This window comes from Pseudorasbora parva, chromosome 9 (assembly GCF_024679245.1).
Source record: "Pseudorasbora parva isolate DD20220531a chromosome 9, ASM2467924v1, whole genome shotgun sequence".
Classification (NCBI taxonomy): Eukaryota; Metazoa; Chordata; class Actinopteri; order Cypriniformes; family Gobionidae; genus Pseudorasbora; species Pseudorasbora parva.
This window is the reverse complement of record NC_090180.1, coordinates 10,196,180-10,218,757: the sequence shown is the minus strand read 5'-3', so window position 1 is coordinate 10,218,757 and position 22,578 is coordinate 10,196,180. Positions and strand designations below refer to the sequence as shown.

Genomic DNA, 22,578 nt, shown 5'->3' with positions numbered 1-22,578 from the left:
ACTATTAGTTTTATATGGAATGACTATTCAGCATTCCCAAGTATAGTTAATTTTGAATGACATGACATGACATAAGCAAATGATAATGTTATAAAACAGCAGAGAGATGTATGAAAGCAACTGATGCATGTCCAAAAATATTGGCAGTTTGTTTGAAGGAATGAGAAACTGCTACTATGATGTGCACAAATGACTTAATGTTGTGGAGGTTGAACTACCTGTTGTGCAAATGTAAATAGTGATATGAGAAATGCACCAAAGCGACTGAGGAAAACTGTAATATCTGCAGGAGCGACTTTATTTAGCACATGCTCTTGTTAATTGTTTTCATGGAGTCAAATGGACAAGACAAAGGTCAAAAAGCCATCTGGATTATAGACATCAAAAAAAGTGTATGCTAAGACCGCAAAAGGCAACATTTTAGCCCTAATATTAAAATTAAATCATTTACCTTTTTAAATGCATAATTTATTTTAATGGCTTATCAAAAAAACAAGGACAAAAAGTCTTTGTGAAGGTTCTGTTAAGGTTTGGTTGTGATAAAAACAGGACTAGGCTAAATCCTTGATAAGCATTGTTTTTTCTATGTGACACCTTTCAAAAGTTTGGGGTCAGTAAGATATTTTTAAAGGAAGTCTCTTGTGCTTACCAAGGCTGCGTTCATTTGAACAAAACTACAGTAAAAACAGTAACATTGTGAAATATTATTGCAATTTAAAATACCGCTTTCCTTTGAAATATATAAAAAAAATTAAGTGATTTCTATGATGTTAAATCTAAATTTTTGGTATCATTACTTGATCAATCAGAAATCAATTTTAATATGCTGAATCGGTGATCAAGAAACATTTCTGATTATTATCAACGTTAAAAACAGTTGTGCCGCTTAATATGTTAGTGGGAAATGTGGAACGGTATTTTATAGGTTGGATTTAAAAAGCTACCTTCTTGCCACAAACATCTCAATTTGAACTGAGCACTATGTATTGTGTTGTCTAAAAGTGAAGATAGGAAAAGCACTGGCTGCGGACTGTTTGAGGCAGCTGTGGGAGTGTGATACTACAGCGAGAGAGGCCCGTCCCAGTGAGGGGGTGGTGCAGGGTGAGGAGACGAGGGAGAGAAAGATGAACGACACATACGTGAGAGCACAGGAGGGGAGAGAAGGAGGGGAAGCAGAGATGGAGGAAAACACTGAGAGAAACGTGAAATGTGAGAAAAGTGCAGAGAGAGGACTGGAAAAGAGAGTCTAGAGGCTGGGGGCATGTTCAAACGGGAGAAACTTGGAAGTCTTTCTGCTGTAAAGAGAGGAACAGTAGGGGGGTTGGGTTGAGAGTCAAAGCAGGAAGTGGCTGTGAGAGCAGTAGACGGTAGACGGTTGTCTGCTGTACTCTCTCTTGCTCTAGCCATGCGGCCCTGCTGCAGTTTGTGTGTGCCGTTGCAGGGTGTGATCTCCTCTGCTGAAGGGGGGAGGGGAGGAAATCCCCCTCCCAGCTCCCACCATCCCAAACTCTGCTTGTGTACTTCCACTGGCTGGTCGTCCTCACTTTTCTATAAAGATTTTACTTTGAGGACAAACGATGCATATGCCAGGGTGTAATGCATGGGACACTAATAAATACTGATGGGAAGTCGACTCCAAAAGAATAGCCCAGAGTCGGAGTCGACTCCAGCACAGGAATCGACACTCGTTCTCGACACTGCTGCGCTATCTGAAATTGCTCACTTGTTTACTGATTCTCTAATCCGTATATAGTGCATGGAGTATAAAAGCAAGGAGTGAACAAAATAAAGCGATAAACTCTGACATATTTCGGACGTATTTTACCATGTCAGAGAGCTGTCGCAGAAATGTTGTCACCTTTATTTATCCTGTGCATAGCTTATTTTAGAAATAGTTAACCCTTTTGCTAACTTTAGTTTAAACTGTGTTATATTAAAACAAATATAAATATAGATTTGGTTCGCCATGGTTAAACTTGTGTTCATAATCATTAAACTAATCACAAATCAAGGATAAAAACATCAACAAAAATACATAATTGTTTGTATTTTATATTTAACTCTCCTGTCCAAGCACCTTTTTTAGGAGGGGGGGGGGGAGAGATAACAACTGCAATATTATTTCTGACCCTGTTTTGATGTACATTAAATGGAGCTGAAAAACCTGGATTCGAACTAATAAAGCTGCAGACACATTTACCATTGCTCTGCAAAATTTTGCATGCAAATTTGAGTAATTTTAAAGGTACCGTTCTTCGCGATCCCATCTGTTAGAGCATAAATAATACCTGTAAAATTATAACGCTCAAAGTTCAAAGCCAAGCAAGATATTTTATTTAACAGAAGTTCTCTTTCAAAGCCTACAGCGAGCGGCCGGTTCGGACTACATCCCTGTACTTCCTTCTGTAATGACGTCACCAGAAACGTTTGTTGACTAACCCTCCGCCCACAAGAATATGCAAAAAAGTGGGCGTGGTCTTGTTGCTCTCCCACGTGGAGAAGAGCTAACATTGAGCACGTGCATCTCCCCATTATGGTAAGAGGCGGGACCCTTTCGGGCAACGTGCAATAATCTGCTGTCCAATCACAACACGGGAAGCGCTGGTCCAATCAGAACTCGTTACGTATTTTTGAAGGAGGGACTTCATAGAAGAAGGAAATCTTCAGGCCGTTTTTAGGACAGAGGAAACAGCGCTGTACAGATAAGTCAATTGTGTGAAAAATACAGGTTTTTTTACACGCAAAACATGAACTCATGTTATATTGCACACTGTAAACACAATCAAAGTTTTAAAAACCCATGAAAAATGGGACTTTAATAGGAATCAGCGCAACCTGGATTTCCGCACAATTTCGCTCATGTTCAAGACGATCGAGCGATTTCACCACGTTGACTAAAAAAGACCTGCTTGGTTTGAAATTGACTTCTGTGTGAGCAGTTCTTCCTAAATAACTGCACTATTGATAATGGAAAATGTATAATTTTAACTACGAAATTTCACTCAAGGTGCCGTCAATAAGAGCGTTCCTACTAAGGGATGATCTAACATTACTGGTGGGTCACGTAATTGGCCATAGCTTTAAAAAAAATCTGTTCTCAAATGAGATCTATTCAGCTCAAAAAAAAAAAATTATTTACAGGGATGCATAAAAATTGTATCATGCAATCAAACTCACTTAGAGATAGGAATTCTAACCCATTTTTCCCCTAGTATTTTGCTGTATGTGGGCACAGACAAATCAAATAATCCGTGAAATATCTATTATGTTGTTTCTTATTTGCATAAATTATTTGCATGAATTGCATCGCTATCTCTGGAAATGCCCAAATTGCATCACCAATGGTTGCTGTTGCTTATTTTGACAGAAATCCTCCACTCTCACTGAAAACAAATGACTGTGTTGCTGCAGATTGCTATCAACGTGAACGGCCCTTAAGGCCAGATACTGAAAAGTTTTGCTAGCTTTTAGCCATTTAAAAATCTAATGCGTCCTCGGTGAATAAATGCAATTATATCTTGCAAAAAATCCTCAATCCATTGAGAATTTTAAAAAGTGACTAAGAGGGATAAATGGAGCATTTAGAGTGTGTGGACTAGGCTCAATCGGCTTCACAGATGCAGCATATAAGTGCTACAAGCTGAGATAGCAATACAGCATAGATTCAGAGATGATCTGGGATTAATGAGCTGTTATTAGCCAAGCATCTCTGGACTAACTGAGAGGATTAGGTTTAAAGACAGTAATTAATTAGCCTCTGCAACTAATGACGACAGATGGCATCAGTTAAACACTATCATATGTTCATAGGACAAATAGCAAAATATTTAGTATGAGAGACAGAAAATCAAATATAACAGAAGTATTGATGCTTAAAGGAACGGTTAATTAAAATTCACCCTCAAATTGTTACAAACCTATATTAATTTTTTCTTCTGCTGAACACAAAAGAAGATATTTGGAAGAATATGGGTAACCAAATAGTTGATGAGCCCCATTGGCATCCATAGTATTTCCCCCTTTACTGCTGAAGTCAATGGAGCTCATCAACTGTTTGGTTACCCATATTCTTCTAAATATCTTCTTTTGTGTTCAGCAAAAGACAGAAATTAATGTGAAGGCAAAACTGAACATTCAGCAGCCAAAACTCTAGTCTTAAGTTTCAGAAATCAGTCTACTGCCAATTTTCTGCTCAAGAAACATTTATTATCATTATCAATTTAGAAAAAGTTGTAAAACCATGATGCATTTTTATCTTACATTATAAATGTCTTTACTGTCACTTTTGATCAATTTAAAGTTCGCTGTATAAAGGTATTAATACAAATTAAAAAAATCACTGCCCCAAACTATTAAACAGTAGTATAAATGTAAAGGAAAAACTAGATTTCCACCCATTTGATTTGTTGTTGTGAGCGGTTGCTAGGGTGTTGCCATGAGACTGCTAAAGTATTCTGATTTACATTAACAATTTGCTTTGCGGTTGCCAGGCTGGTCTGGGTGGTTATATCCTGCCCCAAGTCAAACAAACCCACTCCCAGGTTTCTATGATATTCTCATCCCTAGACAATACTTCATAGTGGTTTGTTCAAAATGATGTGAAAGCTATATAAAATAGAGTAAAAAAGAGAAGTATGAACAATAATAATACAACAGTGATGCTCTCTTAATAAGCACCAGTAATAATTTAAGAAACATTATACATGGAAAGAACAAAAAGAACCAATAGAAAAAAAGGAGTGTTGATGCTCTGATAGACATTGTCCAGGCAAGCACATAAAAGTGTCTTAGTTAATGGGAGTGTGGGGATTATACAGGCCTTCCCTCCTACTGGGAACAGATAACACTGGATAATGATGAGTCCATCTGCCCCTGACCATCACTCTCTTTTACACACTCACACTTCAAGGTGAACCAGCAGGACAACAGAAACCAGAAGGAGAGGCATACAGGCCCATTCATTCCACCTCTGAAGAAAACGAACTATGGTCCAAAACCTAGTGAGCGGCCTATATTGACAGCTAACTTTTAAGGCAGCATCTTAACCATTATAAAACCACACAAGTGACAGATCTGAAATGCAGTTTAGTGCTCTGCACTGGAGGCTTAACTTCTAATTGGTTCCAGCAGAACTAGGTATTAGCTTGTTGCTAAGCTAACAAACAATACTCTACCAAGCATTAAGAATGCATTTCGCACACATAACTATTGTAGTGATTTATGGGCTGCTGTTCACTACACTGTATATTACCAGAATTTATCTCACCTTCTTTTCACTGAGTTTGTTGCAATGCATTCTGGGTTTTCTCCAGTAGGTTTTGGAACACACTCTGCACAGTAATAAACTTCCTCAAATCCCAAGGAATGACCCCACTGCATGAATGCTCACAGTAGATTTATGCTTTCATTCAGAGTGTTCTTGACCATTTTGTTCCTCTTTTCGTTCATAAGTACACAGAGGAGTGGAAAGTCTGAACACCCCCCCCCCCTCTCCCCTCCCTCCCCTCCTTGTTCCACCAGAGAGAAAGCGGGGAACTTGTGCATTTCCTGTTTGGTGTGGTGGCTGGGAAGTTCTGGGGAATGCTGAGCCATTCTTCACTGTTGCTTCCTCTATACTGCAGAGCTACCCTGTTCTTCCCTGTTATCTTCCTCCATCTTAAAGGCCATTCTCCATCTCACTCACTTACATTCCTCTTCCCATCTCTACCTAACTCTCCATCTCTTTTTTGCTGTCTCATTTAGAAAAATTTGCATCTCAACCTACAAAAAATACTGAGCAAAGATGCAAATCCAAGGCACTCAAGCGTTTATTTAACTGACTATTTCATAGTAAAACATTTTAAATTGAAAAGACATGGGAGGTGAAAAACAACCCACGCTACCCAGGACTCTGAAGAAGGCTGTTTTTGAGCCAATACGCGTGTTTTTTTCCCCGCCCCCCCATGTCTTTTAAATTTTCTACCATGAAATGGCCAGTTAAATAAAGGCTTTTTAATAATTTGAAGAAGAGGGCCTTGGATTTGCATCTTTGTTCAATATTAATTTCAATCCCAAATAGCATCTTCAAACAACTTCTGAACTCCCTGAGCAGAACACCCTGGACTTTTTTGCCTCTACAAAAAAAAATACTCTTTGAAATCTAGATAAAGATTCCAACACACACAAACTAAGTAACATTTTAAATTATCTTAAATGGACAGTTGACCCAAAACTGGAAATTCAGTCATCATCCAAACCCATATCAATTTATTTATTGTCCAAAACAAGGGAACATTTGGGAAAATGTTTCCATGTTTGTGTCCATACAATGAAAGTCAATACTTTATTAAGTAAGATGGTGTTACTTGAACAACAAAAATCTTTCTTTTTTTACCTTACTGATAACTAGGGCTGGGCGATGTATCAAAAAATTATGAAAATCTTATGAAATAAGATACACTCAGTCTCCGAAAAGTCTTTAGTTTTATTATATTTATAAAAGAAATATAGGCTGTACCGAGTCTTTCCGGAAAAAACAGAGCGCCTGGAGGCGTATCGAGTGGGCGGAGCTAAAGAATGACGAGTGCGCACAAAGCGGTGACGTCCTCAAGCGTGGAGAAACCCATGGCTATCGATCAGATTCAGCTAATACAGATATGATCCAGAATCAGATTCGGAGGCTGAAATAAATTGAACAGGAGAAACAGCAACAGCAGGACGTCCGTCTCTGTGGTATGTACTGTATTTAGTGGCCTGTCAACATTTGTGTGTGTTTACTCGCAGTTTATGAGGACATGATTCGGTTTATGGACTATTGTATGCGACTAAACCTTAGCAGTAGCAAGCAAAATGGTTTTGCACGTCAGACTAGTGTAACGTTATACAGAGAACAACAATGGAGTAACCGTTAGCGCATTTGAATGAAGAAGCACGCGATTTTGTCGTTTACTGATGTTTACTCACGGGACGATAGCCGACAGCAGAGACATTTGAAGCAGTTTTACTCACCGGCTGCTTCCAAAGCAGGACCGAACCTTTATCGCTGGGACCGCTCCGTCAAAAACACACTTCTTTGGTATGATTTGGTGAAGTCAAATTAAGTATGATTATTAAATAAAGTATGATTTGCATTGCGGCCGTGGAGCGGCTTGGACTTCTGCGCCGACCCCGGTGTGTCCACAGAAGTGCCCGAAAAAATGTTCTGCCTCCTGCATGGTGCTGCGGCGATCCCCATCGTTTGAATCGTCATGAAGACCCATCATCTGGTCTTCAGCTGTCTGCCTCGGCGATGTCATCGGTACACTGCCGCTGGGAGAAATCTGAAACATGGAGTGGACCACAGTGTGCTGCGGAGCTAACAGAGACTTCCACCATCAGCTGTTTTCTGTTCACCATCAGCTCTGTTTCTGTTCACCATCAGCTCTGTTTTCTGTTTTCTGTTCTGTTTTCTGTGTTGGTTGATTGTTTGTAGTATTCTATATTTTTACTTGTTATTCATTTTTTGTTGTTATCCCCCCCCCCCCCCCCCCCTGTTGCACTTTGAGATTCTTCGGAATGAAAAGTGCATTATAAATAAAATCTATTATTATTATTATTATAAGTCCTGACAGCAGTGACTGTGGAAATCCACTTTGCGACGCGATTGAAGTGATGTTGTGAAGCTTCCCGTCATTTCTGCGTTCAAATCGGTTCAAATGCAGCGCTGCCTTCCCAGAATGCTGTGCTGAAGCGTTGAAGTTGCTTGATGTCACCCATAGGAATAAAGTGGAGCGCGGCGCGTACTATAACGACATAAGTGTTCACGGACGAGTGGATCTGCAGCTGAGCGAGTGTTTACGGGCGTGTATTTCCTCTCTCGCTTTAGTCACGCGCGCACACACCCTACCGGGAGAAGAGCCCGTACGGCCCAAACACCTTCCGCTCTATCGACATCAAGCCGACCCATACTCGAAAAAAACTCTCCGAAACTTGTGAGAAACAGGAAACAGTATTTTTAACACAGAAATACTCCATCAAACGTCCAACATTAGTTTTTGAAACTTTGTCTATGTTTAGGATGGGAATCCAAGTCTTTAACAGTGTAAAAAGCTCAGTATGCATGAAACAGCATCCCCCCCCCCCTTAATTTAATCTAAATCATTTATGTTTTTTTTAATGGGGGGAAAATGAAATCATGTTTTTTATTATTTAAAAGCAATTGGAAACATATCAAGCTATATATCGAATATAGTAAAAAAAAAAAAAAAAAGGTAAAATATCGAGATTTTTTTTTTTACAAATTGCCCAGCCCTACTGATAACCACCATTATAATACAGGTGGTACAACAGAAAATCACATGATGAATCAGAGTTCATAAAACACGTCCAATACACGTATGGACAGTGCACAAGGTCATACAAACACACGAAGACAAAACACTATCAGTATAACACATGAAACTAAAATGGTGCAATATACATTAACTAAATAAAATCAAATGCAACCCAAAATATGTAACTTACTGTTACCCAATTAACAGGTTTTTACTGTAGAATTTTATATTCTGTTAAAAATTACACTTTACATTGATAGGGGGATTTGATCTGAACTCGACACCTATGGTGCCGGCCACTTTACACACATACACATACACCTACACAGAGAATAATCAGTAGTGTCAAGTGTCAGAATGTCAGAAATGTTTGCATATTTACCCATTTTAAGATTTGGGCTAAACACGTCACAGGGTCATGAAGTCACAGGGTCACGGGCACAGGATGAGGGACAGCGACCTCTGCTCATACTGGAAGAAAGCAAAACACACACCCACACACAATTACTACACAATGCAAGTGTTATGCTTAAAAAAAGCACACATAACACAATAATTAAAAGGAGCCGAGCCGCTGAGCAAGCATGAAAATTAACGTGAGGTGTTTCCCCTTTGGGGTTTAAAATGAGAAATCCTTCAGGCTATGAGCGGCTTGTAGATTCAGAGCATGTTTTCTCATGAGGCGAGGTCCGCGACGAGACAGAGACCTGAAAAGGCCACATGAGAAAGAGTGACATCATTTCAGATGTGCTCTCTGTAGTGTAAAGGTAACAGGAGAGATCCAGCCCCAGGCCTCTTGTTCAGCTGGTAAACTGAAACGGGCTGCCATCACATAACACAGAGTCACATGCACTGCCAAGTTTCCTCTCTGGTGAGCGCAGGAGCCAGTGCTACAGGCATCTGTATGGAACATTACTACCGCTTTTACAATAGCGTATCACAAGAGCTGGTATTAAAAGACCCAGGAACAAAAGGAGACAGAAGAGTGTGAGGATGAGAGATGGATGACGTTATGGAGATGGATGGAGCTTATGGTTGTCAGGATGTGCAAAACAGGCTTATTTCAAATGATCCAGTAAGGAAATACATACTTTCATGTGATGCCACGGACACAAATAAATTGGGTTAAAGCGCAAAGGGTGGACATTTTTTTATTGAGAAAATTTGTCAAATTTGGACTGTTGCAGTTTTTTGTAATACATACATTTTTGTTTTTTAACTAAAATGTTATTCACACTGAATACAATTTTATTATTCAGTGTAAAACGTACACTAACGCTCAAAAGTTTATCGTCAGTACAATTTTTTAAAAGAGAAATTAACACTTTTATTCAACCAGGATGCATTAAATTGCTCTAAAGTGAACTTTCTATTATTTAAAATAATTACTATATTACTCTTGAGCACCAAATTAGCTTATTTTAATGTGTAATGTCCAAAAGTAACAATGACAAAAGCTAAATATTACATAAGCTAACATTGATTAAATAAAGATTCTTATTAAAAAAAATAAAAAATAATAACAACTCAACAACAACAAAAATATCCCAGGGAACACTGATAAAAATGAACAAAATATGAATGAATGAATGAATGAATGAATGAATGAATGAATGTAATGTGAATGTAAAAGCAAGCAGGTCAGGGAAAACTTCAGCACACTTAGCTGGTACAAAAGCTCTTAAGAAGGCCAGAATGCCAGGGAAACTGAAAAAAGAAAGCTTGTGTCTGAGGCAAGAGTGTGTCAAAGCTCTTGCATCCCTGTGTGACAGGCACAGGCAAGTGTTGGATTGTGGGCAGGTGTTGGCTCATGGGGCTATCGCGTTCTGCTGCCTCTACACTCCACACTGTTCCTGTATCAGTTTCAGCATGTGTGTATGTGTGTTTGTGTTGAGTGGGGGAGGTGTCAGAATAGAAGGGTCTCGGTGGGGATGGGGTCTACAGTGCTCCGAGAACCAGGAGGAGGATTCCTGACAAGAGGAGAGGTTTCTGGTTAAACTGGTTCTACTGCTCAGCTCTTACCTCCCGTCTCTCTCTCTCTGGGTGGTTCTCCTCCTCCTACATCCTAACAAATTCTATCTTATCTCACCAAATTTCTACGGCATTTCCTTCACACTTTTCTTTTCAAGTGTCTTTATTATGACATCATATAATGTTATCCAGGCAAAAAATAGAACCGTACGTAGTTCAAAATGATAAATATAACATTTTTGTCACATAAGAGTAAGCTCTATAAAATGTTACAAGCACTATAAAAACATGGATTGTAATTCTTCTTCATATCATGAAAAGTAAGATGAGTAAAATTGAAAAACAAAAAAATGTTGTACGACTTTATAGCTAGTTTCTAACTGGTTTTGGTGTTTGGCCAACTGGAGAACCAGCTGTTGGGCACCTGGCAGACCAGCTTGGACCAGCTAGACACCGACTATCGTGTTCCAAAACACAGCTATCACTTTAGGCTGGTTTCAGCTAGATTTTCTAGCAGGTGAAGGAGTAGTTGAAGACCGAGACAAATCAAGAAATGTGCTTGAAACTCTGATTGGAATGAACACAAGGGGTTAACGGGGAGGAGGGGACCACATGAGGCCCTTGGCAAAGCAGCACTCAGCTGTCACTCCAAACAGGTGGCCCTGACGTGACCTTTGGCTTTTATTGCATACGGCAACCATTTTGTTTCAGGCAATCAGGCCAGGAGCTCCAGCACAACCCATGACATCACACAGAGAGGATGAACTCCATCGAGAAGTCAATAAGATCCAAAAATATGATTTATTTGTGTTTGGGTGGAGGGATGCTCAGTGTTTGATTCATGAGCTACTGGCTATTACACACTCACAAAAAAGGGAAAACAAACTTTCAATAATAGGAATGCCCTGGCCAAATCTGTGCGATGGGGAAAACTGTTGTCATGTTGCAATATTAAAAATATAAATTGTTGTCATTTTAAATACTACAAGCATTTTTTTGCAAGTGTTATTTTCATACCACTGATATATACTATTATATTTTGTTTTCATTTTTAATTTGAGTAAAATAGTAGTAATTTTGATATTTGTGTTAGTTTTAGTAGTTAGTGTGCACTTATTTTACATTAGTTAACATGATTTTTTAAACATTATTTATTAAAGGGTTCACCCAAAAATGAAAATTCTCGGATTAACTACTCACCCTCATGTCGTTTGACACCGTAAGACCTCCGTTCATCTTTGGAACACAAATGAAGATATTTTTGTTGAAATCCGATGGCTCAGACAGGCCTTCATTGACATCAGTGTCATTTCCTCTCTCAAGACCCATAAAAGGCACTAAAGACGTCATTACAAAGTCCATCTCACTACAGTGATTATACAATAATTTTATAAAGCGACAAGAATAGTTTTTGTGTGCAAAAAAACTTAATAACGACTTATATAGTGATGGGCCGATTTCAAAACAATGTTTTGAACGGTTATGAATCAGCGCATCGATTCAGGATTCGGATCACCAATGTCACGTGATTTCAGCAGTTTGGCGGTTTGACACGCGATCCGAATCATCCGACTTTGTAACGACGTCTTTAGTGCCTTTTATGGGTCTTGAGAGAAAAAAAATGACATTGGTGTCAATGAAGGCCTGTCTGAGCCATCGGATTTCAACAAAAATATCTTCATTTGTGTTCCGAAGATGAACGGAGGTCTTACGGGTGTCGGACGACATTAGGGTAAGTAATTAATGACAGAATTTCATTTTTGGGTGAACTAACCCTTTAATCAGTTAATTTAATGAAACTTAGTGAAAGCTATCCTTATGTAAAGCGCTTTGAGTACACAGAAAAACACTATTTAAAAGTAATTCTTTTAAATTATTATTACGTTTTAGTTTATTTAGCTTTAGTTATTTCAGTAGGCCTACTTCAACTTAAACGAAAATTTGAAATGTTGCCCTCCCCACTAGCTGATATTTTTGTACATTTTATTTTATTTCAGTTAATATTTTTTTTATGATTTATAATTTTTAGTTACTGATAATGACCCTAGCCAATTCTGTCATTACAAAATAATTATGTAAACTACTAGTAATGGATATTCCTTTCAGATTAGCAAACAATCTTTTAAAACTGTTATTAAATTATGACTATGAATTAACTTATAAAATTAACTTATTAAAAATAAATAAACTCCTATCTATATATTGTGTATCAAGTGATAAATTGTGCAGTCATGTACTAATGTACTTCGCCTATTACAACTGGTTTCAGTTATCATGTGAGAACACGACACTCTGAACAGCACACCGATTTCAATTCCCCAAAATTAATTACCCAAATTATTTTTGGTCATGGTTTTGGCTAAATTCGGTTTCAGTGATCTGCAAAAATACTCATTTTGGTGCATCACTAATTTCAAGGTTATTTTAGTTAAGAAAAATTCTCTTGGCCCAGCAAACCACATGCAACCCTCTTTTAGTCTGTGCAACCAGAACGTAACCATCCATTCACTGTGAGGAGACCCTAACTTCCTCTGTCACATACAGCTGCTGTCCTGTGATGTGACGCGAACTTCAGTATAGCAGGCTGAGCTCTCTGAACTACCACCCATTTCCAGCACTGTGCATTCCTGGCTATTTAAAACTCAATCCCAGTGCAGATTTACCCAAGCGTACACTTCTGGTCATTATTTCACAACCCCCCCATCCCACCGTTACTCTGATCTCTCCATCTCACCATCTTTCACCAAACCCATCTGCAGAAGAGGGCCATCTTCTGCAGAAGAATGAATTTGAGGTTTTGAGGCCTCACAGACAGCCACTGTCTCGGGCTAGACAATACAGTGTATTCCCAGTAAGCTGAAGTAGGTCAGAAAGTGTATTTGGCAGTGTTACGCGTGTTTACGCTCGCTGTCTCCACTGTAGAACTCGCAGCCTCCCGCCTGCATGCATGCATGCCAGCTCCCTCTGCTTCTAATGTCTGTTATATCCACCCTGACCGGCCCTCTGTCCTTCTCCACCCACCTTCAACTGAGTTTTTTCAAAGTCCTTATCATCAGACACAGACTTCGTCTATTCAGCGCGCCCACTCTTGTGCCTCTGAATGAACATGCATGCATGCATGAGCTCGCATGCACGGGGACTACTTCTGCATAAAATAAGTCACCAATGGGGCTTAATTATAAACTACACATAGGCTTTTCATCTCAAGAATGTTCTTCTGCTCAAATGTGACCGTTGTGTCCATCTCCTCAGGGCAACCCTGACCAAAGTACAGGGCCACATCACTGACCGCTGGTCACCATAGAAACCACCATTCACTAACTCCACAGAGTCCCACCCCCAAAGCCCCACCCCTCCTCGAGGGCCCTGTCATCTAATACGACCAATCCAGTCAGAGCAGTCAGGTGACACTGCAAGGCTTATTTGAGCAAGTAACTGCTGGAAACAGCCGGAGGTTGTCTGTCAACCACATGGTGCTTGTCAAAAGCTAGAACGGAGAAAAGCAAACGGCCTTTGCGAAAATAATCCACTGTGCTCGCGCATACACAACAGCCATTGGTGAAATAAGTAAGACTTTGTGTTAGAGCGGCTGTGGTGCCAGTGGACAGACCGCTACTGTGAGGGTGTAACATACAGGATACATTTGGAGGGGGCAGTGCAAAGATGGTCTCTATTCAGCATTAGCCATTTAGATTAAAGGGATAGTTTACCCAAAAAAGAAAATTCTCTCATTAACTACTCACCCTGGTGTCATTGCAAACCCGTAAGACTTTTCTTCATCTTTATAACACAGATTAAGATATTTTCAATTAAATCTGAGTGATTTCTGTCCCTCCATACAACGTAACTACCACTTTGACTCATTAAAAAGTTCACAAAAAGATCGTAAAACAAATTCAAATGAATTAAGCAGTTTATTCACATTGAATGTAGGCTTTCATTCACATATTAACATTCATCAACTCGCACATCAGTTATGGTAAACAGAAGCTCAAGCATGCTTGTTTGACGTGCGAGCACCAATGAGGTTCATTCTTGTGTTAAGGCGCATGTCTGAGCTTCCAAAAGAGCCAATGAAGTTTGTTCTTGTGCATCAAGCAGGTTCTATTCATTGATCAATGTGAATAAAAGCCTACATTCAATCTGTTCATCATATAAAGCGATCACGTCTCTTCAGAATATCTGGACTAAACCGCTTAAAGGCCCACTGAAGGGCCTTGACACGCCGCATTATTTAATCTGTTGATGTAATTTCCCCTGAAACGGCTCCAGCTGTTAGCAGCTCCTCCCCTTTTTTGAAACAGCCAATAGCATTTCGTTAATATAGAGTTTGACTAGAGCCTTTCTGTTTGGTAAAGCCAGATTCCTCTAACTTTTTATCATCATAATCTCCTCCATATCGCTTTGAAATGCACCATTCTGTGCAGAATTCAAATTGGTCCGAAATGTTTTGTTGTCTGCGCCGACTCGCGCATATGATCCGCGCTGCACTCTCGTGTCTGTAGTCTAAATTTGGACCAGAGCCGTAGGTGTGTGCGCGTTGCTGCGGTGCATGAAACTAACGTGAAAACAGACTTCATTCGCCTCAACTGAAAGCATATTTACACTGAATCGTTTCCTATCACATATATAGTGCGCTGTGTGCCTTTCACCATGTAGAAATTAGTAAATGTGTGAACAGCTGACCGATTTCAGCCGCAGCTTCAGCAGCGTAGAGGGCGGGCTTTAGATTCTAGACAGCATTTTGATTGGACAGAAGATTTGATAAGATGGTGAAGTCTGCGATGATGTCATCAAAATCTGTAATTCGTTTTAACAGAAGTAAGAGACTGTAAGTTTTGAATGCTTATATCTCCTAAATGCACATGCTGTCTTTTTTTTGGAACATATATATTTTTTGAACATATCAACATATTCATAACTTTAAGGCTAACATAGTCATACTAAAAGCTAAAAAAACCTTTTTGATTTCAGTGGGCCTTTAACTCAGTTTTACGATCTCTTTATGAACTTTTTGAGGCGTCGAAGTTTCAGTTGTATAGCTGTCTATAGAGGGACTGAATGATGACAATTATTTTGTTTTGTTTTGTCTTGTGTGTGTGTGTGGGGGGGGGGGGGGGGGGTTGAACTAACCCTTTAACTGATATTACTGACATAAAAATGCAAACTTTAAAAGCGTTATCATGTTAAATGGAAACTGCATGTAGAGATCCTGATAAGAAGGGCTTGGAAGCCCCTAAATGTCAGTAAAACCTTCACAAAGTCATTTTCTGTGGGCAGAGTCCATATGCGTTTGTATACTAATCCCACTCTTACCGTGGTCCCCCTCATAATCTTCTGTACTTTGCCTTGGTGAGTACACTGATCTGGGGCAGTGCAGTTCAAACTCAAGACTGACAGAAACAATTAGATTATGATGAAAACTAAATTGATGAAGAAGAAAAATGGCTTCATGGCTCTTGAGCTATTTTAACATTCTACATATGTTCACGTTAGGACAATTTCCCATGTTTGTTTCTACACTCCTAATTGTACGTTACGTGCTGGCTGTGTAAATGCAGATAACACAGACCTCTGCACAGCTGGAAATGGTTGGCCAAAGGTAAAGCGTCTATTTACTTTATTTGGTTTTTAGTCTGTTCTATTTAATGATTATCTCAAACCTAGCTTTTTGACTGAGTTGTGCTATACTCACAGTGTTAGTAGCCCAAGCGAAAGAGAATGATACTTAATCCAAGTGGCACGGCTGCATATACACAACAAACATGTAAACACAGTAAATAGTAAAGACACAATGCTGTGATTGGTTGGGAAGGGGGACGGTGCAGAGAACTCGCTCTCTAATTGGCTAGAATTAGCTTTTTTTGTTTTGTTTACTTGGCAAACATTTATACATATTAAAAACTAATCAATATTAAAGTACTGAGCATAGACAGACGGAGGGCATTGTTGAGCAAGCTGTCCAGTTTAGAGATAAAGGACATAACTATGTTCTAATTTTATGATTTGTGTTAAAATTAAGATTATATTGCTCACTTTATAACTGACAACATGTTTTAGATGCAGCGCTGCAATAAAAATAGGATTTGCTATTTGCTAGTCAGGTGCTGGTTTTTAATGGAGGGGGGGGGGGGGGCATCTTCTCATTCTAGGAACATCTGATTGGATAAACATCTGTGTAGTGCAGGATGAGTCATCAATATTTTGATCCATTTTCCCAAATGAGGAATTTTGCATATATGCGCTAATTTTAGAAGATAAATTACGTAAACTAGCTTCAAAACAGACATGAAATCAAACCCGTCGGATGTCATCATGGAGTCTTTAAGTCTGATAATCAGATTAAAATACCTGATCATTTTGTTTCTTCAAGTTCTTTGTCTCATTCTAGTTTGCTAAAAAGAACACATCCCATGCACCGTGATAAGCAAGTTAATATTTACTGCAACCCTGAGATGAACCGGGCTACAAAAGAACCAGGAGTGACCTTTGCCTCATTTCCATGTTTTGTTTTCCCTGTCCTGTTCTGTCAGAAATCCTCTCCTCCTCAACAAGCTTTTGAAAATGGAGATTTGTTAATTTTTAGAATAAACTCTCAAAATTTCAAACATTTGCATAACTACATGAAAAAAAGCCTCATAATCCTTTTTGAAATGCACCAACTGAATTAAATCAATGTGTCAATTTAAGTTTTAGTAAAGTAAAACTATATTCTTTCTAGAGATCATATATACAGACAGTTTTGTGTGCAAATGTAATGCAAATGACTAAATGTAATGCAGAAGAAATCAGCTTTTAAAATAATGTTGTTTAAATGATTGAACACTTAAAGCTGGGAATTGGACAAGGCTATAGCACGTGTGGATTATCAGACATTAGTGAGAGCCAGGATGGTGGACAGGCGCGTTCTCCTCAAACACACTGTGTGTCTTATTTTCTAAGAGCTGGAAGAGACGGGAGCGGCCGGTTTCTCCTCCTGAAAAGACGCCATTTTGCATTGTCTACACTGCCTCAGGGCATTTTGGGAGAGGCTGCTAGAGAACTGCCTGAATCACCTTAATCCTGTCGAACTGACAACAGTCGACTTTTAGCATCTTTCGGCTGGCATGACTTCATATTGTTCATCATAACCTGTTTTTTTAAGAATCCCATTAAAAAGTACTTTTTAAAGGTACTAACACATTATGAAAGCTCCAATGAACATGACATCAGATGATACGGCAAGATCTTGTGATAATGTGCCATGAAGCACTCACTAATGAGATAGATGTGCTGGTGAATGAGTGTGCTTTGTCATCCCTGTCATGTTGCTCCAAACCATGATACTTGTAAATTTTAAAGATCCTGCCCTCTATTTTAAACATAATAAGCTCCAGAATGACAAATAGCACCATGAAGGTGGTTCATATGACTTGTGCACTATGTTCCAAACGGTTTTGTGTGAAAAACAATTTAAAAGTTAAGTCAATACACTTAAATTACATGATAATCTCCCAGTTCAGTAAGATTACTGAATCAATGAGTTGAATCAAATGAATTGGATCGTTCTGATTTGTAAATGAATCATTTAAACAGCTATTGTGAACTTGTTCATTGTATTCATAAAAAAATGACTCAAGAGCAATTTTTACAAGAATCAGGTATGACTACCTATCTCAGCTAGGGCGGGTCATAATTTTCCATGAGTAGCAAACTATTTCTAATACAGCTGCTATTGTATGGACTCAACAAGACACAAACTGTAGAACATTGGATAACTTTTGATCATTAAAATGTGCTTTTGTGTCATTTTCAAGATTCACTACAAGGCTAAGAGAGTTCAGAATGTTCTTTAAAATTTCACCTTTCGTGCTTTACAGAGAAAAACACATTGTGGCTTAAAACAGAAAAACAAAACAAAAATTGTGTGGGTGGGGGGGGGGGGGGGGGGTTGGTGAACTCTCCCTGTAATTCCTTTGTTTGCCAAAAATGGGGGAAATTCAAGACAAATCGATGCAAAAAGTGCCGCACACCTAGACTTGGAATTTACAATAACAAATCTATAAAGCTGACGAAATATGTCTCATGAAGTCGTCCTGTATACGAACATGCTAATTGAGGCTCTTTGAAGAAAAGCACTGAACTAACAGCTCAGCCACATCTGTTTCCCATTGCACATCGCTCTCAGAGACACAGAAGAGGATCTGTCCTCAGCCGGGACATTTCTCCGCGAAGCTCTCCTTGCGCTTAGCGAGATGAGACTGTATTATTCAAAGTCCACAGAGGTTAACGCAACCATGACAAACTGACGTCGGTTTTTCAACCTAAAGTGCACACCTAGATTTCCCAGTTAAATGACTCCTGGACTCACAGTCATGAAGAGTCCCTCCCTCATCCCATGAATCACTACAATCAACTGGAACTGAAACGAAAGTCACAGCTTTGTCATGAGATTTCATAAAATGATGCGTGACCTGACACACTGCATCTTTAGATTAGATTAGTAGAGTTTCGTGACAAAAGCTTAAAACTCATGTGAGCTCAACTTTTCTGTCAGTTTCCAAAGCCAAAATGTGACTTTCAGCAACTCCTAAATGCAACGCAGATGAATTAACCACAGGCATATTTTCATATCTTTCAAATGTCTGTTCAATGCTTCAACACGAAACTGGGAAGTCTGAAGTGCAAAGAATGCTAGTACAAGACGAACTGGTTCCACAATGTGACTCGACCTGCCATCTTCTCGTTTCAGTCTCCCTCCTTAACTCCTTTAATGTGCAACAAGAGCGTTTCTTCAGCATCTCCGCCTCCCTTCACTGAAGCTATCAAAAATTCACAGACTGTGGGCAACTGCCAGCTGAAAAAACTGTTTAGTCAGCAACAGAGGCAGGGTGGGAGAAGAGGGGCGGGGGAAGTAGCAGAGGGAGGCCTGCGAAGCCGTGTGTGATTCGTCTTCTTTTTCTCTCAGACAAACGTAAAAAAAAAGTGAAAGCAAAGCTCACAATCCCTCAGAAAGGAGTGTTAGCAAGTTAAACTATTTATGATTGTGGTAAAACATCACAGTTTGACTATTATGACCTTTTTGATTGACTATCACACAACTTAATTCTCAAACTAAAGGGGTAAGGATACGGTACCTATTGTTTCTATCTTTTTCTAACTTCCTCTATCCACACAGGCTGCTCTATTTCCTGTCATCCACGTCCCACTTACACCAAAGCATTTTCATGAGGACTCGGTTTCACTTGTAGTTTTTGCAACACTTTTATCATTTAAAAAAATAAACAATTTAGTCCATGGGCAGAAAGTAAATGTTGCATTATATCCAACTATATTAAAGTATACACTACATTTTCTACATTTTAATGCAAATATAAAACAAAAAAGATTCATTATTTGGAAGTAAATATATGCTCGGCAGGTTTTTTCCTTTTTTAATCATCTCTTGTGACGATCCAAGGTCATCAGGGGCCAACTTTGGCCTGCAGGCCTTGGTTTGGGCACCTCTAATTTAATGTCTTCTGTCCCAATGACCCACTGTTCATTGTTCATACAGAGGTCCACATTTTAAGTATACAGAGTCTATTGTAAAGAAGTAGCTCCTTTTCCTAAAAGCAGAGTTGTAACAGTTTGTAAGGCTTTGTAAAACAATGAACACCAAAACATTAAGTAATATGAAGAGTCAATTTGTTATACCTTGACTAAACAAGAAGACCAATTACCAAATAAACAGTAGCATTAAACGCACAGTTCGCCCCAAACTTAAAAATTGCTCACCCTCATGTCATTCCAGACCTGCTTCTTATGCAGAACACAAAAGAAGGTAATTTGAAAAATGTTTTTTGAAGAACTAATCTTGTCCTCACAACAAAAGTCAACGGGGTCCAAAACAACATTTGCTCCCATTGATTTGTATGGACATATTTGAGATATTTCCAAATGTTCTTCTTTTTTTTGTGATTAAGAAAGTTATACAGGTTTGGAACAATATTAAGATGAGTTAATAATGACCAAACTTTTGAGTGAACTATTCCTTCAAAAGAGTCAACCTTCAACATCCATCTAAATTTGGCCATTAATCAAACATTGTTAAAGTCCATCTCTTAAATTTGAATCAAATGTACATAGTAGCATCCATCTGCAAACAAACTTTAAGCCACACAGGTACAGTGTCTCACCCCAGACGCCAGGACCAAACCATGCTTCCCATTCCCTATGAGGGAGAGGGAACATAATCTTATCTAAAATAGACAGGTTTAAAATAGCTCCAGAGCGAAACAGGACGCCCATCTCTACTCATGGATGAGTGAACAGAACACCCATCACTAGGGGCAAAAGGCTCAGTAAGGTGACCAACTAGTTTCTCCATCCAGTCCGGGACTTCAACAGACCAGCCCCTCGGCCTTAACACACTGTGCATACAATCACAGTTGGGCATGTTTGTCAAGGGAAGTTTACTAGGGAACCCTTGAGAGTTGATTTTAATGAATTTATATGAATCAAGATATACTGAACTTCATTTCCCAAAGCTGCATTTCGATATTCAAATAGACCAAAATAAAAGCACAAAACAAATCCGTCCACTCAATATGTTTGTTTGTTGGGCTTTGAGACTCTTTATATACTTTAGAGTGTTTGAATACAAAGTGGAGTAAAAGCTGATGGCCCCTTTCTATCACTATCAGCACAGCAGCTCTGATGATCACAATGGGTTTTCTCTATTCAACTCTGGCGACTCCCTGCTGAGGACAGAGGAGATTACAGCCCAGACCACTGGTTGACTGTTCACTGGAACATGCCTTTGAATTTTCAATGGTCTCCTTGCTTTACGCGTCTGAACAAACACATCTCCACCCTACATCAGCCTACATTGTGAGAGCGGCAGCTATTAGGAAAACGAGAAAAGGAGGATTAGGTTTTTAACCTTGCCTCTCTGCACAGAGAAAACGATAGATGTTGTTGATAAAAAAAAAGTATGCTTATAAAAAGCAATAGAGAAACAAAGTAGTAAATTATTTGCTTAAGGTGATGAAGCAACATGTTCTCCTCCTGGTTCAGAGCACATTTACAATGGCTTAATCTTTTAAGATCACATTGTGATTGCTGATTGCACAAAGGATAGCGACTTATCTTTGATTAGCAAAGTTTCTCACAATTAAGTTGTGATGACTATGGGCACAATGCATTTGCATATGATACATTTCAAACATAAAACCTCTAAATCAGACATTTTCCACATTTACAGACTCAGTTTAAAGACATATATTACACTATAGTTTCAGATAATTTGCAAGAATTATAATTTAATTCTATATTTTATATAGCCGATGGTCTCTCCGGATCCCCTGGAGTACCTTCAAGGACCCCTGGTTGTAAATGAATATATATCAAAGCTTACATTGGGTAGGACATCGTAAACCAGAACAATATCCCCTCAGATGGCCATCTTAAGCTACACACTCACAGTGGGAAAAAATGTGCAAAAATGTGACTTTTACAGGTAAAATTGCTTATCACTACGGCTGTTCCCTAGAAACATCTGTAATTTATTTACTTCTGAGTTCATATTAGTACCTAAAGAGTACATACCGCTACTAATATGCAACATTTATAAATAGATATGATACAAAGTTATCTCTTTATGTGCACCAATGCTGTGGTACACCAAAGGCAGCCAGTGCAGGGGATGGAAGCTGCTGTACAAAACAACCATGGTATAGTTAAAAGTCAGCAGATTGAGAGGACTGAGCGAGTGAATGATGCTGCCACTGCAGGCCTCCTGGAGCCCAGTGTTGAATTTGGTAATGGAATGTGAACTGCTCATCTGGATCTCTGCACATACTGATTCTCCAAAGAGACGCGAGAACGAACGGAGGATGATGGGAGGAGGGCGCAAGCACAGCCTCTATCGAAACACCCGCACGAAAACGATGCATCCTCCCAGTAATTAGCAATCTCAAATTGCGATGGTTTAAATGGTATCGTCGATGTGGCTGCTTAGTTCAAAAATAAAACCTGACTTTTCTTGTAGAACTTTTCTTCGTTCATCTCGTGCAGTAAACCCAACCCAAAGATAGTCACGACGACAGCGAACTTCCTCCTTTAAAACTTTTGACATTCCCAAGCGTTACGTTTGTAAAGTGTGACAGACGAAACGATGATTGTCTAGTGAACAATAATGAGTCGTCGATGGTGAAAAAAAAGAGTAAAAACGAAAATAAAACGTAAATACAACATGTCCCGACAAGGTCAAAATATAAAGGGAAGCATGTCCAACCCCCCCACGCGTTAGCCTCGATCAAAGTTCTGATGTGGATGCTTCGGTTCACTATAAAAT

General features: G+C 39.1%; 1 protein-coding gene across 4 annotated transcripts in view; it reads right to left on the bottom strand.

Annotated features, from left to right (window-relative positions):
• The window catches only part of rreb1b (ras responsive element binding protein 1b), a 42,392-nt gene that overhangs the window by 19,128 nt on the left and 686 nt on the right, over positions 1-22,578 (bottom strand). For all 4 annotated transcript variants that reach the window (XM_067453831.1, XM_067453832.1, XM_067453833.1 and 1 more), the window contains exon 2: positions 8,674-8,762. In XM_067453831.1, the coding sequence (XP_067309932.1) occupies positions 8,674-8,677 (4 nt within the window). In that variant the 5' untranslated portion in view covers positions 8,678-8,762. The remainder of the gene's footprint in view (positions 1-8,673; positions 8,763-22,578) is intronic.